Genomic DNA, 13,456 nt, shown 5'->3' with positions numbered 1-13,456 from the left:
GGAAGCCAGTAGTCTCCCCAGATTGTAAGTGCTGATGGGCGCGTGCCGTACTACGCCGCTCTGGGCAGCCCTGCTGCACGGCGCCACAGACTGAAGTCATCTGAATTGCATTATCCACACTTCCCAAGGTGATCCAGGTCAGAGCCATTCAGATCACGGACCAGTAGAGGAATGGAATTCTCCTGAAGGCACTGCAGAAATCCTCCTCCAGCAGATCTGCCTTCAGACTGATGATCTTGGCTAGAGCGCGTATTAAAATGTATTTGCATTCCCAGAGCATTGAGCCAGAGAAGTGACCCAGCAGATAGGAGATGGCAGGGAAGTCATCGCCGTAATAGAAATGTGGTGTGCCCCAGCAGCATTGTCCCTATTATTGCCTGGTCTGATCTTGGGAATGTTTTCCCATAAAACATCTGAATAAATATTTGGAGGTAGTTCTCCCATTATTACTCACAAAGGAATTTTTTAATGTGCTTGTCAGATAAAAGTAATTGTAAATTTACTTCATCAGCCTGCAGAGAAAACAGCAGCATGATTTGGCTAAAAGACTGTTTCCCTGATTCAGAGTTATTTACACGTACACTGTTATGGTGTCCTTCACAGACTGATGATAAAGGTGTTGTGTTTTTTCTAAGAAACATGGAAAGAAAAGACCAGTTTATGTCTGTTGATTCAAAGGACAGTGTTATTTCCAATTAAAATTGTTCAAGGTGGAAACAGGAATTACAGAGTGGTATAGGGAAAAATAACGTTATGGGATATTCCTTCTCCCAGTTGCCTGGATTCTATTTTCCAAATGATCTCCCTTTTATCTCGCAATGCAGCTCAGTAGTAAACCTTGCAGTGACACTGAGGATATAAATCTACTTGGCAATGAGAAGGAAAGTTTATTCATCATCTATAAATCACCATATTTTGTGGTTCTCTTAAAAATGCTGGCAAACCCTGGAACTGGAGCAAACAATGACTCTCATATCAATAGTTAATCTTTCAAATTTTCACTAACTGTTGCTGTTTTATGGTGAAGTGGGTGATTTGAGCCATTGTTAAAGTTCTTTTAAATGAGTAATTTAAACTCGCCATTTAACACCCACACATTTTTTCAAAAATATGGGGAAAATACACCATGTTTTCTTTTTAGGATAGATTAAATCTTGTTCTATAGTTATACACAGTAACTTTGAAAACTGATGATTATAACTGTTAAAGGCACTGATAAGTTGGCAACCATGAAGTCTGCTGACATTCATTTGACTGTGTTTGCCCTAAGCTTTTTTGACCTTGGAATGATTTTATCCGATTCATGAGAGTCCAGATATTGGGGTTCCAATATTTCTTTGGAAATATTGCTGTAGGAATCTTTGCTTATGGAAATAGCTGCTATGCTTCGCTAAGGAAACCCCAAGCATTTCTCACAGAAACCTGGGACTATGGAACAGAGGTTTTACTCACCTTACTTGTATCCCTTTGGTCTAGAAGTGCCAGGAAGCAAGGGTTGAGGGCCCTGGGCCCCTCTGGGCAGTAGATTGGTGCCAACTTCCTGGTCTTTGGTTGGGTTTGCCTCATTGGAAGCTTGTCCATTGATAGGCCCTGCCTAACCCTGTCTCCATGTGGGTTCCCCTGGCATCCGTAACAATGCCATCATGCTGGTACACCGCACAAAGTCCATCAGAGGAAAGGAGCCAGTCACAGTCCCTTTGGAAAGTATGTCACAAATGCGACAGCAAGAAATAATGGGAGAAGGAATGTCCTTGTCTATGCCAAGAGCTTAGGTAGGAGCAATGCAGAGGAGAGGTGTGACTGATACAGTTCACCTTCCTTTGTGTCTTTGTGGCTTTTATGAGAGCTAGCAGAGAGCCTTGGACCCCTTCCTTTGCTGGATCTTTGAGGAGTAACCAGGTAATACAAGAAATATTAACATTTGTTGTCTTTGGCCATAGAGATGGAGTGTGGATGGAAAGGAGCCAGGGGTATGGGGTGGGGGAGTGATGAGGAAGCAAAAAAAAAAAAAAAAATAGAAGAAATACCGCCCCTTGTCCTCTAGGGGTTCCGTGCCGCTTGGGAAGAGAGCTGGCCTGGCGGGTAGCTGAAAACCAAGCCTAGAATCTGTCAGGGAAAGACCTGACAGAGTGGGGAAGGAAGGGCTTGGGCGGCTGCTCTTGGTCTGATGGCAGGATAGAACCAGGGATTGCGTAAAGACTCCATTTCTCTCCAAAAATGTTGTTCATTGACCTGTGGTACTTGGGGACCTGGTTCCTCTAGCTGGGGTAGCTGAAGTGTCCATTCCTGGGGCCTGTGTGCCCGGGCACTCCAAGGACTCTCCCATTATGAAGATCTATGGGGGGTGTCTCATGGGCTGCTAGTGTTCTTGACGGGCTGTTCTCACCACCAGCACCCCTGCCCCGGCCCTAAACTCAAGGACAACTCTCTGAGCAAGAGGTGAGCTCTCCATGGAGAGACAGAGTCACTTCCTGAATCAGGAGACTTCATACCTTGCTTCTCAAACTGAACATTCGAAGAGAGAAATCAATATCCCTGGGGACCTCTGGTTTATTCTTCATTTCCTTTTTTTAATTTTTAAAAAATTTTAAAATTTATTAAAGAGAATGAGTTGGGGCAGTGGAGGGGAAGAAGGAGAGAGAAGCATTCTTTCCACTGAACAGGGAACCCGACGCGGGACTCGATCCCAGGACCCTGTGATCATGACCTGGGCCAAAGGCAAACACTTAATGGCTGAGCCACCCAGGGGTCCTGTTCTTCATTTCTCCATGGTGTATGCCTTCACCGGAAGGCTCTGAGAGCCTCCCTGCATCTCTGACGTCAGCATCTCCCTTGTGTAGCTGGACGGCAATTGGCATGAGCATCCTTTTCACATCAATGTCAGCATCTCTGCCATGTCCCCCACCTTCCAGGCCCCAGAGTTGGCTGCCCAGCAGGTGGAACTGTCATTCAGAGCAGGATTCCACGGAAGGCTACAAGTGATCTGAGAAAAATGAGAACGTTTACCCAGCACAAGATTTTACCATCATAAGAGCACACCGGAGTCAGACAACCCAAGAGTCTTCCCACTTGCCTTCGTACGGGGCAGTGTGTACCGTTTCATTTCTGGAGAGCTAATGAGTCCAAGCTAGACCACTCTGCCCTTGCCTGTGTCCAGCAAATTCAAGGTCCCTCCAAAGCAGGCTGAATAGGAATCATGTGCAAGTAACTGGATTTAACTCTTGAAAACTATGATGTAATTACTCCGGTGACAGGATGGTCAGCTTCTCCTTGGCTCTGAAGCTGGCATAATGAACAGTCTTGTGATCTCAGAATACACAGATACTGGGGTCCTTTTTAAGGGGAAAACCTTTAGAAACTTTTCCCCAAAACCCACACCCCATCTCTGTTCGTTTTGGGGGGCCTGGTCTTTTATAGAAGAGGCCGAGTGGTATAGACTTGGTGTCTACACCAAAGTAGCTGGCTGTCTCCCTGCTGGATTCTGTCTAACAGGTATCTCTTGGTTTTGGTGTTTCTAAGGGCAGGGGGAGGGGGAAGCAAGCACTTGACGATTCTTCCAAGTGTTCAGGGTGACTGTGAGATTGAGCTTCTGGGAGGGCACTGTAGTTACAAATCCAGTGTGAACTTGATCATTGAGATGACTTGTTCAATAGGGAAAAGGAAGATCGAGAGGGCTCTGTGGAGGGAGAAGAACCCAGGCCCCATAAACAAGTGATCCTACTGGCGCGTGGGTGACCCTTGCTGCCTCCTGGTGGCACCGACTGCAGAGGCCACGTGTGTGTGTGCACACACAGGAGGTGAGGGTCATTAATAAACACCCATGTGTGTTTACAGAGATCAAGGGGGTCTCCAGACTCAGCCTTTGCTCAGCTGCTCGCCCATGACAGCCTCAGAGGCCCTAAAGGCTTGGTAGCCAGTAATTGGCTGACCTTGAAACAGGCAAGGGCTTAAGCATGTCTGGCCTTTGCCAAATTAAATTATCAACAGGTCCCATGGCTTGGACACAATCATGAACCAGACACACAACAGACGTGGGGGGGAATGGGGGAAGGATTTTCCAGAAATACAGAAATGGGCTATTTACCTCTGTAATTTTATTGGAAACACTGAAAACCAACCCCAAACCACCTCTATTTGAATGTTAATGAGAGGTGAATACAACCGTGGCTCTCTTTGCTCTCTATCCATGAGTTGGAATAACAGCACTTCAAGGAAAATCCGTAAAAGACCAACAAGCAGGCTGGATATTTTTCTCACCACTTTAATTTCATAAAGGCAGAATTTCCTTCGAAGAGAATTGACAGGTGCAATTTGCTGTATTTCTGAACAAAGCACATGCAAGATGGTTTCCATTCCTTGAAACGATGCCCCAGTGGGTCCTGTTGCATGTGTGTGTGCTTGGAGAACCATCTTTTGCTGCAGGCAGGTCCCAGGGGCCCTGCTGCATTTCCCCCCGCAGGGTCACCCTTCCTCCAGCCCACTGGCTCCTCCACCAGAGGGCTGACCACTCCCCCAGGAGCCCTCTACCCCATGCAGACTGTTGCTCCTGGCATCCAAAGGCCTTACTTATCTAGCTCTCACCCTGAGCTTTGAGCCCTTTGTCTTAGCAACCTTTGTGGATCTACTGCAGAGCACCGAAGAGGCGAAAGCCGACCAGTCATCAAATGAACGGTCCCTCCCGCTGCCTGAAAGTCATCCCGATCAGCTCCCAACCCACAACTCGCTTTGCCCACAGGCAGTGTTGGCGAGGCTGGAGTCCCCCCACTTCACCCTCTGAACACTGCCGTCTCTAGGATCGCCCCCCAGATGCCTGATCTGCCTCCCCACGGACTGTGTGCAGCTCCTCGACCCAAGTTTGTGTGTGAATAGCCGCTGGTCATCTTTTAACAATGCAGATCGTCTCTCCTTTTTTTTTTTTTTTAAGATTTTATTTATTTATTTGACAGAGAGATCACAAGTAGGCAGAGAGGCAGGCAGAGAGAGGGGGGAAGCACGCTCCCTGCTGAGCAGAGAGCCTGATATGGGGCTTGATCTCAGGACCCTGAGATCATGACCTGAGCCAAAGGCAGAGGCTTAACCCTCTGAGCTACCCAGGTGCCCCTCGTCTCTCCTTTTTAAAACCCCACATGGCTCTCCATCTCTCTCGCTCTGAAGGAAAACTCCTTAATGGGCTTGCGGAGTTCCTTAAACAGGCTTACAGAACCCAGTTCAGATGGTTCCCAGTCTTGGTGCCCAGTAGCATAGTCTACACATTCTGGGTCACGTTTCTGGGGCCTGCACATGTGCATCGCGGTTAAGGTCCCCAAGCAGTTGTCAAGCGTACCTGGGTGGAGGACGTTGTTGTCTTTGATCTTGTCACCGGCTGGCCTGACTTCACCTCGTGCCCTCCTTCCCTCATGCTGCATCCACCGTGGCCCTCGTTGGCCTCCCTTCTCCACCCCCTTCCCCCAGATCCTCCCACACCTGGTCCCATGGTCATTTGGGTTGTGGTTTAAATATCTCCTCCCCCAAAGGGCCCTCCCGACCTTCCCAGTCCCCCCTTTACTATGTGGCCGTGTTTCGATTTCTTCAGAACACTTGCCTGATATGTGATAGCCGGCTTGTTAATGATCTCATCCCCACCCCTCCTTCCCTCCCCCCATAACAAATGAAGTTCATGGTGGCAGGATCTTATCTACTTTCCTTTCTTCTGAGCATTCCCTGGTGAGATAGGAGTTGCTTATTAGACGCAGGAGGAAGGAGTATAAAAGAAATTTGGGGTCGGTCTCTTGGGAAGTGGACTGATATTCGTCAGGGCCCCCAGATACAGATTCTGCAATACGATTGGGGGGCTGTGTTCTGAGGTGAAGGGTGTGTGTGGACGGGGCTGGACTAACTCAGGCTGAAACCCAGCACTTCCACTCACTCTTTCAATTCATAAGCCTGGACAGGAAACAGCCCTTGGGGCTCAAGTTTCCCCAATATTAAAATGCAAAAAAATCATGCACATGTCCCAAGGTCGGTATGAAGATCATGTAGGGAAACATCCAACAGATGCTAGGAGTATTGTTGTAAGTAGTAACACAGACCCCTCAGGTCTGACATGCCATTCCCTCCCCACCCCATGCCATTCCCCCCTCTTAAGTACCAGATAGGGTTCCGTGTGCTCTGAGGAGGTTGGGCACCATTGGCAAGACACTGCTTTACTTCAAACAATTTCCTCCAGGAGGGTAAAACCACTGCTCTTTCTTTCCTCCTCGCCAGAAAGGTCTCACTACTCATCAGATGGGTTTGGTGCTGTTACGAAAACTGGAAGTCAGCCACCAAGGAGAAAACACTTTCTGCGAGTGTGGGTGGAGCCCGCCAGCTGGGGAGGGAGGACCTGGCCTCTTGCATGCGGACCCACTTGTTTGGCACCTAATACGGGCTGCTGTGCCCCGAATTTAAATTTCTGCTGAGGCCCAGCAGGCCATGAAGAGTTCAGAAAACAAAACAGTGGAGGTGCCAAGGAGCTTGCATTTGCTTTTGTTTCCTCTTGGAAATAAAACCAAAGCTTCATTGTGGTATCAGGGGCTCTAAAGAAATAAACTTAAAAAAAAAAAAATCTAATGTCCCGAAGTAGACAATATACAATTGGATTAAGAGTTTTAAAATGTTACAAATATATTTCTTAAATGTTACAAACTATATTTGTAACATTTTTATTCCCTTGGAGCGCCATTATGTCTCTGGGTTGGCAGTGCCCTGATTTTGAGTAGCTCCTGAGGAATGCTACTCCAGACTTGAATCTGATTTTTTTTTTTTTTTTTTTTTTGTAGAGGTTCCTTCTCCTTGCCTGAGTAGGAGTCTTCAGGCAGTCACAGAACTGCTTCCCCAAGACCTGGCTGCCTGAAGGCGGCATCCTGTTTCTTTGGGAAAGTCATCAAGATGTTTCTGAGGCTCTTCACGCTGGGCTGGCCCTAGTAGGAATGAAAGCCAAGGGTGGGCACTGGGAGGCATCTTGGAAATCTTCACGGTGGTGTTGACTGCTTTTTTCTCTCATGCCTTTCCAAACACTGAGGACATTTTCCCTGAGATGGGAAAATTCCATTGATTTTTTTTTTTTTTTTGGGTCCTCTCTTATTTCTCCTTTGAATCTTGTCTTTGAAGTTAAGTAATGGTCCCATTTTTTTCTTTTATGTTAAATAACTAGACAGAATACACGTCAGCTGTTGTGATGTTTCCAGTTTGTAAATCGGTAGCTGTGTTTTGTTTCTCCAGAGGGGAGAAGTGTGTTTTATCCCTGTCTCTCCCCCACCTTTGTGCATATTCGTGGATAATTCTGCAAGCCCGAGAAGCATCATGGGGCTCTGCTGGAGAGCTGAGTGAGGGCACAGGCTGACGTGGGGAGATTAATGGAAGTACATGGGGTCGTCACTGGGGATCACAGGGAGCCCATGTCAACTCTGTGATGATTCGCTAGGGTACTGGCTTGTCTGTCTGCTTATGTGCATGGAGGAGGTGAACTGGTCACTGTCCAGGTGTTCCAGAAACTGTGGTAGCTTCTCAGATGTACTCCATGCAAAACATAGCCCCAAGAGCTTTTTTGTGTGACAGACTCTTGGCTGGTCTATAGGGCTGAGAGCCATGTGGGAATTTGAGTTATTACAAAAGGGTATACACAATTTTTTAAAAATACATATTATTTCTGAGTGTGCTATCTGTAAACATCATTGTGGTTACTAATGTGTCCTCTCACTGGAAAACATTCCAGACTCATAGTGATTTTCAGTCATGCTGTACTCTCAAGGGGCACAAGAGAGACATTAGTCCTGTGTTGCTGTCCATTGCATTTTCTGATTTGGAAAGGGCTGGTCCCCCGTGAGAATGGATGTGGAGGCTGAGGGTCCCTGATGGAGGGTCCCAGTTATGAACATCAACTCCTGCTCTCAAAATGCTCTCGTGATAGCTGGGAGATTTCCTTATCCTCAGGAGCACCAGGAGTCTCGTGGGGAGATCTTCCACCTGACACCCAGGGTCCTGCACCCATGGTGACCGTGAGGCACAGTTCGGTCACTACCCTCTGTACACGGTGGCAGTTGCTGCCTGAAGCATGCAGAAGGGTCACTGTCTGCAAAGTATGTTAGATGTCAAACCTTGTACCTCTTGCCTGTGTTTAGACCTGTAATAGACCAATCTTGGTTGTCAGTTTCAACATAAGCGTTTCTGGTGTATGCGTGTCTACTGAGTCCGGCCCGTCAGTGGCAGGTTGGGCCTTAGACTAAGGATCAATAACAAAATGTGTACAAAGTCCACTACAATGTTTCTCTAGAAATGCGTGATATCCAAACCTCCCAAATTAATCCTCTTTCTATTTCATTCCAGATAACTTGTTCAAACCCAAAGAAAGATACATTTCAGAGAAGGAGATGCACATGCGATCTAAAAGGTACTTGGTTATTGTGTGACGTCAGAAAATGTGGGGAGGGGTGGCTGCTGCGTCCAGGCGCCGTCCAGAGGGGTCACTACTCCCAGGTCCACCTTTAATGTCTGAGGTCGTCTTGGCCGTGCACGTGGAGCGCTGGCTAAAAGAAGTTGTTCAGTCGCGCCTCTGAATGTTAATGCCGTGCTTGGAAAAGCCTTAGGAAAGTGGCGGGTCTTGGATTCTGAGCCGACCCAGTAATTGGTCTCTAAGAGATCCCCAGACTCGTAACGGGAAAGCTTCTGCACATTCTCATTGTCTCTGTGGGCAGGTGCTCCTTGTCACTGTGCACCTCTGAAGGTGATTTTATGAGGAAGAGCGAGACGGTTTCTCCTGAGGGCCCTGCAGTGGCAGAGCCTGCAGGAATGACTCCGAACTTGGAAGCCCGTGGCATGTGGGAGCCAGCAAAGCCACAGGGCCACATGCTGGCCTTCCTGACGCTCCATCCCAGGCGGGCTTGGCGGCCTCACTGCCCACAGACTCTCCCTGTTCTGCCTGGCTGGTTGCTATTCTAGACTCCGACTAATTCTCACCCACCTGATCACACAAAGGCGGCCATTCTTTCGGAGCCCTGGCCGCCTAACCAGAAGGTAATAACTCAGCTATGTTGGCCAGGTTCATGCAAGAAAATGTCATTAGTTTATAATAAAGTATCTAGCACTGGGAGGAACAGTAATAATTAAACCCAATTGATAGAGCCCTTAGAGAAACCACTGAAATAAGAAGAATATGTTTCTCCACAGTCCAGGCACAAAAGTCTCTGCTTTTAGGATAGTTTCCATGATAATTGGCCAACTTTGATCCCGGGCAAGAGCCTCTTTGTAAGTCCAATAGTGGAAGTGAGAAGGGGAGCATCCCATTAATGATCTGATTCATGGCATTCTAACTGGGAGTTCTGAGGGGCCACTGGGTTTTCAGACTTGCTGTTTGAGATGTGCAGGGTTGTGTGTCCCTCATGCCCGAAGTATTCCTTTTTCAATTTAGCAAAAAATTTCAGCTGAATTTTCCCTTTGCAGTCCCCAAACCCAAAGTTGCTATTATGGAGACTGGCAGCTAAAATACTAGGTCTCAAAGCAGCATTCGGGGTCGACAGGATGGCCCCAGGGCTTTCTGGAAGCGGAAACAGAGGCTCAGGGAGGATGCAGGAGCTAGGTCACGGTGCGTCCCCGGATGGAGTCCGTACTTGGGTTTTCACTCAGCGTCCTGGGTGGGCTCTGACTCTGGCTCTCTCACTCATCCACAGTCATGCTGGAGCTTTCTTTTCTTCCGTATTCTTTGTTATTAGTTGTATGGTTGAATCACATTTTCATTTTAAATACTCAAACAGCAAAGATAAAGTTAAAGGCCCTCCTAGCCGACAGTCTTCCCTCCCACCGCATTTCTCTGGGCCCGGTCCTTTCTCAAGAGACCCACAGTACTCAGCCTTCTGTGCATCCTTCCAGGACCTTCTGTCTGCCTGAAGATAGACTTCCACCTGTACATCAGCAGTTATCTATTTGTTAATCATAAATGGGATCATACTATATATATTATTTTTCTGTAGCTTTTATCGCATGAAAGATACAGATAATTGACCATTTTCCTCATTGGTTCTAACTATTTGCTGTGTGGTGCTCTGTATGGATGTATCCTAATTTATTTAGGAAGCCCTTGTAACAAAATACCACATCAGGAGCTCCAAGAGTGAGACCTGGGAATTTTTATCTTAAACTGCCCATATAGTTCAGACGGTCGGTGTCAGGAAGATGGTCTCTGTGCATCTGGGGATTTCCACTGTGGAGCTTTGGGACATTCAGCTCTCCTGCTGATTCCTTGTGGTCCTCTTCCTGGCCCTTCCTGGAATAGTTCCTAGATATGGCAAGTTTGTGTTCATGGACTCATTCAAACCATACTCATGGAACAAGTATTTCCCAGACACTTTATACTATGGGGTTAGGGGGCAGTGTTGCGTTGGAGTCCACGGTTCGAACCCCAGCCCACCATGAGCCAGCCTGGGGACTTTGCAAGAGCCTCCTGACCTCGCTGGGCCTCGCGCTCCTCTGTCATATTGTAGAGGACACTATGTGCCTCTTCCGGCTGCTGTGAGGGTTGACAACATTTATGCCTGGTGATTAGCCTCATGCTCAGTAACCAAGATAACGTCACCTGCTAATAATGTCATTTATATTTTTATGCTTTGTTATTATTATTTTAAAAGTAGAACCTATTAAACAAATTTTGTCTGGCTTTCGGATGTGGGAAAAAAATGAAAAAAAAAAGTGTTTACCCACAGGCCATGTATACTGCAACCCCACAGCTCAGGCTACTGTTCCTCCACTGTGTGTGTGGACTCCACAGAAATATCCTCCAGCCTCTGGACACAAACAGTTTCTATTAAGAGGCAGGAAAGAAGAGTCCAGAAGACAGTCTCTTTCTTGGGCCCTGCTTGTTATGTGGAAACTCCTAATTTTACACTAGGACAAGACCGTGATACTTACGTCTGAGATGTATCTGGAAGCAGTTTAATTAGGAAGGCAACAGGTTAAGAGAGAAACACACATTTACGCGTGTGTTATCCCGGTAGAGTTCCTGCTACTTCCTCCATTTATTCGCTGCTCTTTTTCTAAGTCATAGGAAGGCTTAAAAAAACGTGTAGCAAAAAGGCGTCTGGGCAAGTTTATAGAGTGGGAAAGCAGGAGGTTTGGAATCTCCCACTTGATGTGAGCAAGTCATTAATTATCTCCAAGAATGGAGGGGCAGGGAAGTGCCCACCCAGTAGACAACTGGCCTCTGAGCTTTGCCCTGGGGCAGGGAGGGGACCCCTGACTGTCGGCGCCATCCCAGCCTCAGCGGCCCGTTCTAGAGACTGTCGGGCAGCCCTGGGTCTCGGCGTCTCACCGATCTGGGATGGCCCGTCTGCAGCTGGTCTTGTCTTTGAAATGGAAGAGCCTGCTGACAGGACAGGACACAGACCCACCCCAGGCACCCGCTGTCTCGCTCCCCTTCAGAGTGTTTTCTGAATCTGTTTCAGAATCTATAATAACTTGCCGGAAGTGAAAAAGAAAAAAGAAGAACAAAAGAAAAGAGTGATCTTACAGAGTAACAGACTCCGTGCTGAAGTCTTCAAAAAGGTAATGGCCTGGCCGCCAGCAGGTGTGACGTGTGTGTGGCACGCAGATGCTGAACCTGACCTTGACGTGTCTGTCTCCTGCCTCCCTAGCAATTACTGGACCAGCTCCTTCAAAGGAACGCGGTCTAACCACAGGCCGTGCGGCTGACCCACTCCCGGGACCTGGGATGGCTTCAAACACCGGATCCACCATTAAACTTACCACTATCTTCATGATATGAAGCACTTACTTTACTTTTGATTTATTTTTTTGTTTGTTTGTTTTTGTTTTTTGTTTTTGCTTTTGTTTTTGTTTTGTAAAGGAAAACATAGCTCCTGAATTGCTTGCCCAAACCACACAGACACAGTAACCCTTGAGGAAATGGGCCAGCAGACCATGGAGGGGTGACCCACATGATGTAAATCACTAGGTCTAGTCCTCTCAGTTTTCCACTTTGGAATTTACCTTTTGCTTCTGATTCCCTGCACCCGCTGCCACCATTTCCCCCGAGGCAGAAAAAGGCCTAATACGTTCACATGCGCCCAGATCCCAGGGGGTTATTTTCATTCATCAGAGTTTTGGGACGCACATCTGTCACTTTTGAAGTATCAATCCCAACTTCTGCCAGTTCTGCAAACTCCAGACTTTGGGTCAGCACCCAGTGCTCAAAAACCCTTTGGATGTGTGGGCCAAGAGATTCCAGAAGCGGACCTGGGAAGAAGGCGGGCACTCGGGCAGGAACGAGGGAGCGTTCAGTCTGTGTGTCCGCGACCAGAGTGGGGAGAGCCGTCCTCATGACCCCACCCCGCTCTGAGGGCTTCTCTTCATTTAGAAAAAGAGTCTATGTCCACAGAAGCTGTGAGGGCGGGATTAGTGGGAACAAAAAAACCACAGGCGACTCTGTGTTTTCTGCAAAGCCCCTCCTCCCAAGCCAAAAGCCGTGTGGCTGAACGTGGCTGTGGCTCCCGCTCAGCCACATGATCTTCTAACTCTGATGACATTCAGTGTTTATCAGTGTGGGTTTGGGGAGCGAAGAGCTAACTAGTTTTTATCAAAAATGGAAATAAATGCAATTATGACAAAAATGGAAGTATCGCTCTGCTCTGTGTTCCTCGCCGTGACTACGGCAGCTGCTGTGGATAACAGTGAGAATGCAGTCCCAGCCCAGCAGGGGCCCCAGAACCCTCTTCGGCCACCTCCTCACCACCACGACCCCCAGGTCCAGAGCCCTGTGCGCCCCAATGCCCCGGAGAGCAGGCGTGAGGGAAGCAGGGAAATGGAAGGGCAAGGTTTAGGATCCCGAAGGCCTCCCGCTCACTAGGAATCGCCCCAGAATGAGAAGGAGGTTTGGGGGTTCAGCAGAAGCCTTGTTGACACTTCCGTCCCCATCCCGAGGCTGTCACTCACCTTCCCTCCTTCCCCTGCTGCATACGCCATCCCTTTTCTGGAACGCCTTTTTTTTTACGTGTCTACCAAAAAACCGTTTGAAAACTCAGCCTGCAGGTTCTCTCCTGACACCTTCCCCGCGGCCCTGTCCTCCAGGATGAGTCGGTGCCGTGCCCTTTGGGCACATGGTCTCAGACCCTGCCAGCCAGTGATGATGGACAACGTGGTCCCCTGCAGACTCCGGATCCTGGTCTTGGCCGCATTGCTCCCTAGTCTGTGCCTGGAAGGCAAGGGTATCGGTCTGGATTCAATCAGGAGAGAGAAGCCGCACAGTAACTTGCCCGGGGAAGTGTGATGTACGTAATTATTTACCATACCGGGAGTGCGGAACAAGGGATTGGCTAGCGAGAAGGAGAGGGAACTCGAAAGCAAGCAGGTGGGGGCAGCACGGAGCAGCACGTGGGGAGCATCCCGTGAGCAGAGATCCCACAGGATGGAGAGGGAACAGTTGTGGTTCAGCAGGTGACCGGCGTTCCTGTGG

At 48.2% G+C, this 13,456-nt stretch overlaps 1 protein-coding gene across 3 annotated transcripts in view; it reads left to right on the top strand.

Moving 5' to 3' along the window:
• The window catches only part of LOC111145296 (chromosome unknown C10orf90 homolog), a 206,619-nt gene extending 194,538 nt beyond the window's left edge, over window positions 1-12,081 (top strand). For all 3 annotated transcript variants that reach the window (XM_022500131.1, XM_022500130.1, XM_022500132.1), the window contains 3 exons: window positions 8,344-8,407; window positions 11,451-11,550; window positions 11,640-12,081. In XM_022500131.1, coding sequence (XP_022355839.1) covers window positions 8,344-8,407; window positions 11,451-11,550; window positions 11,640-11,678 — 203 coding nt within the window. In that variant the 3' untranslated portion in view covers window positions 11,679-12,081. The remainder of the gene's footprint in view (window positions 1-8,343; window positions 8,408-11,450; window positions 11,551-11,639) is intronic.
• The last annotated feature ends 1,375 nt before the right edge of the window (window positions 12,082-13,456 follow it).

The sequence above is a fragment of the Enhydra lutris genome, unplaced genomic scaffold (assembly GCF_002288905.1).
Source record: "Enhydra lutris kenyoni isolate GAN:26980312 unplaced genomic scaffold, ASM228890v2 scaffoldscaffold12, whole genome shotgun sequence".
In the NCBI taxonomy this organism is placed as follows: domain Eukaryota; kingdom Metazoa; phylum Chordata; class Mammalia; order Carnivora; family Mustelidae; genus Enhydra; species Enhydra lutris.
The sequence above is the reverse complement of the archived record's forward strand: the minus strand, read 5'-3'. Positions and strand labels throughout refer to the sequence as shown.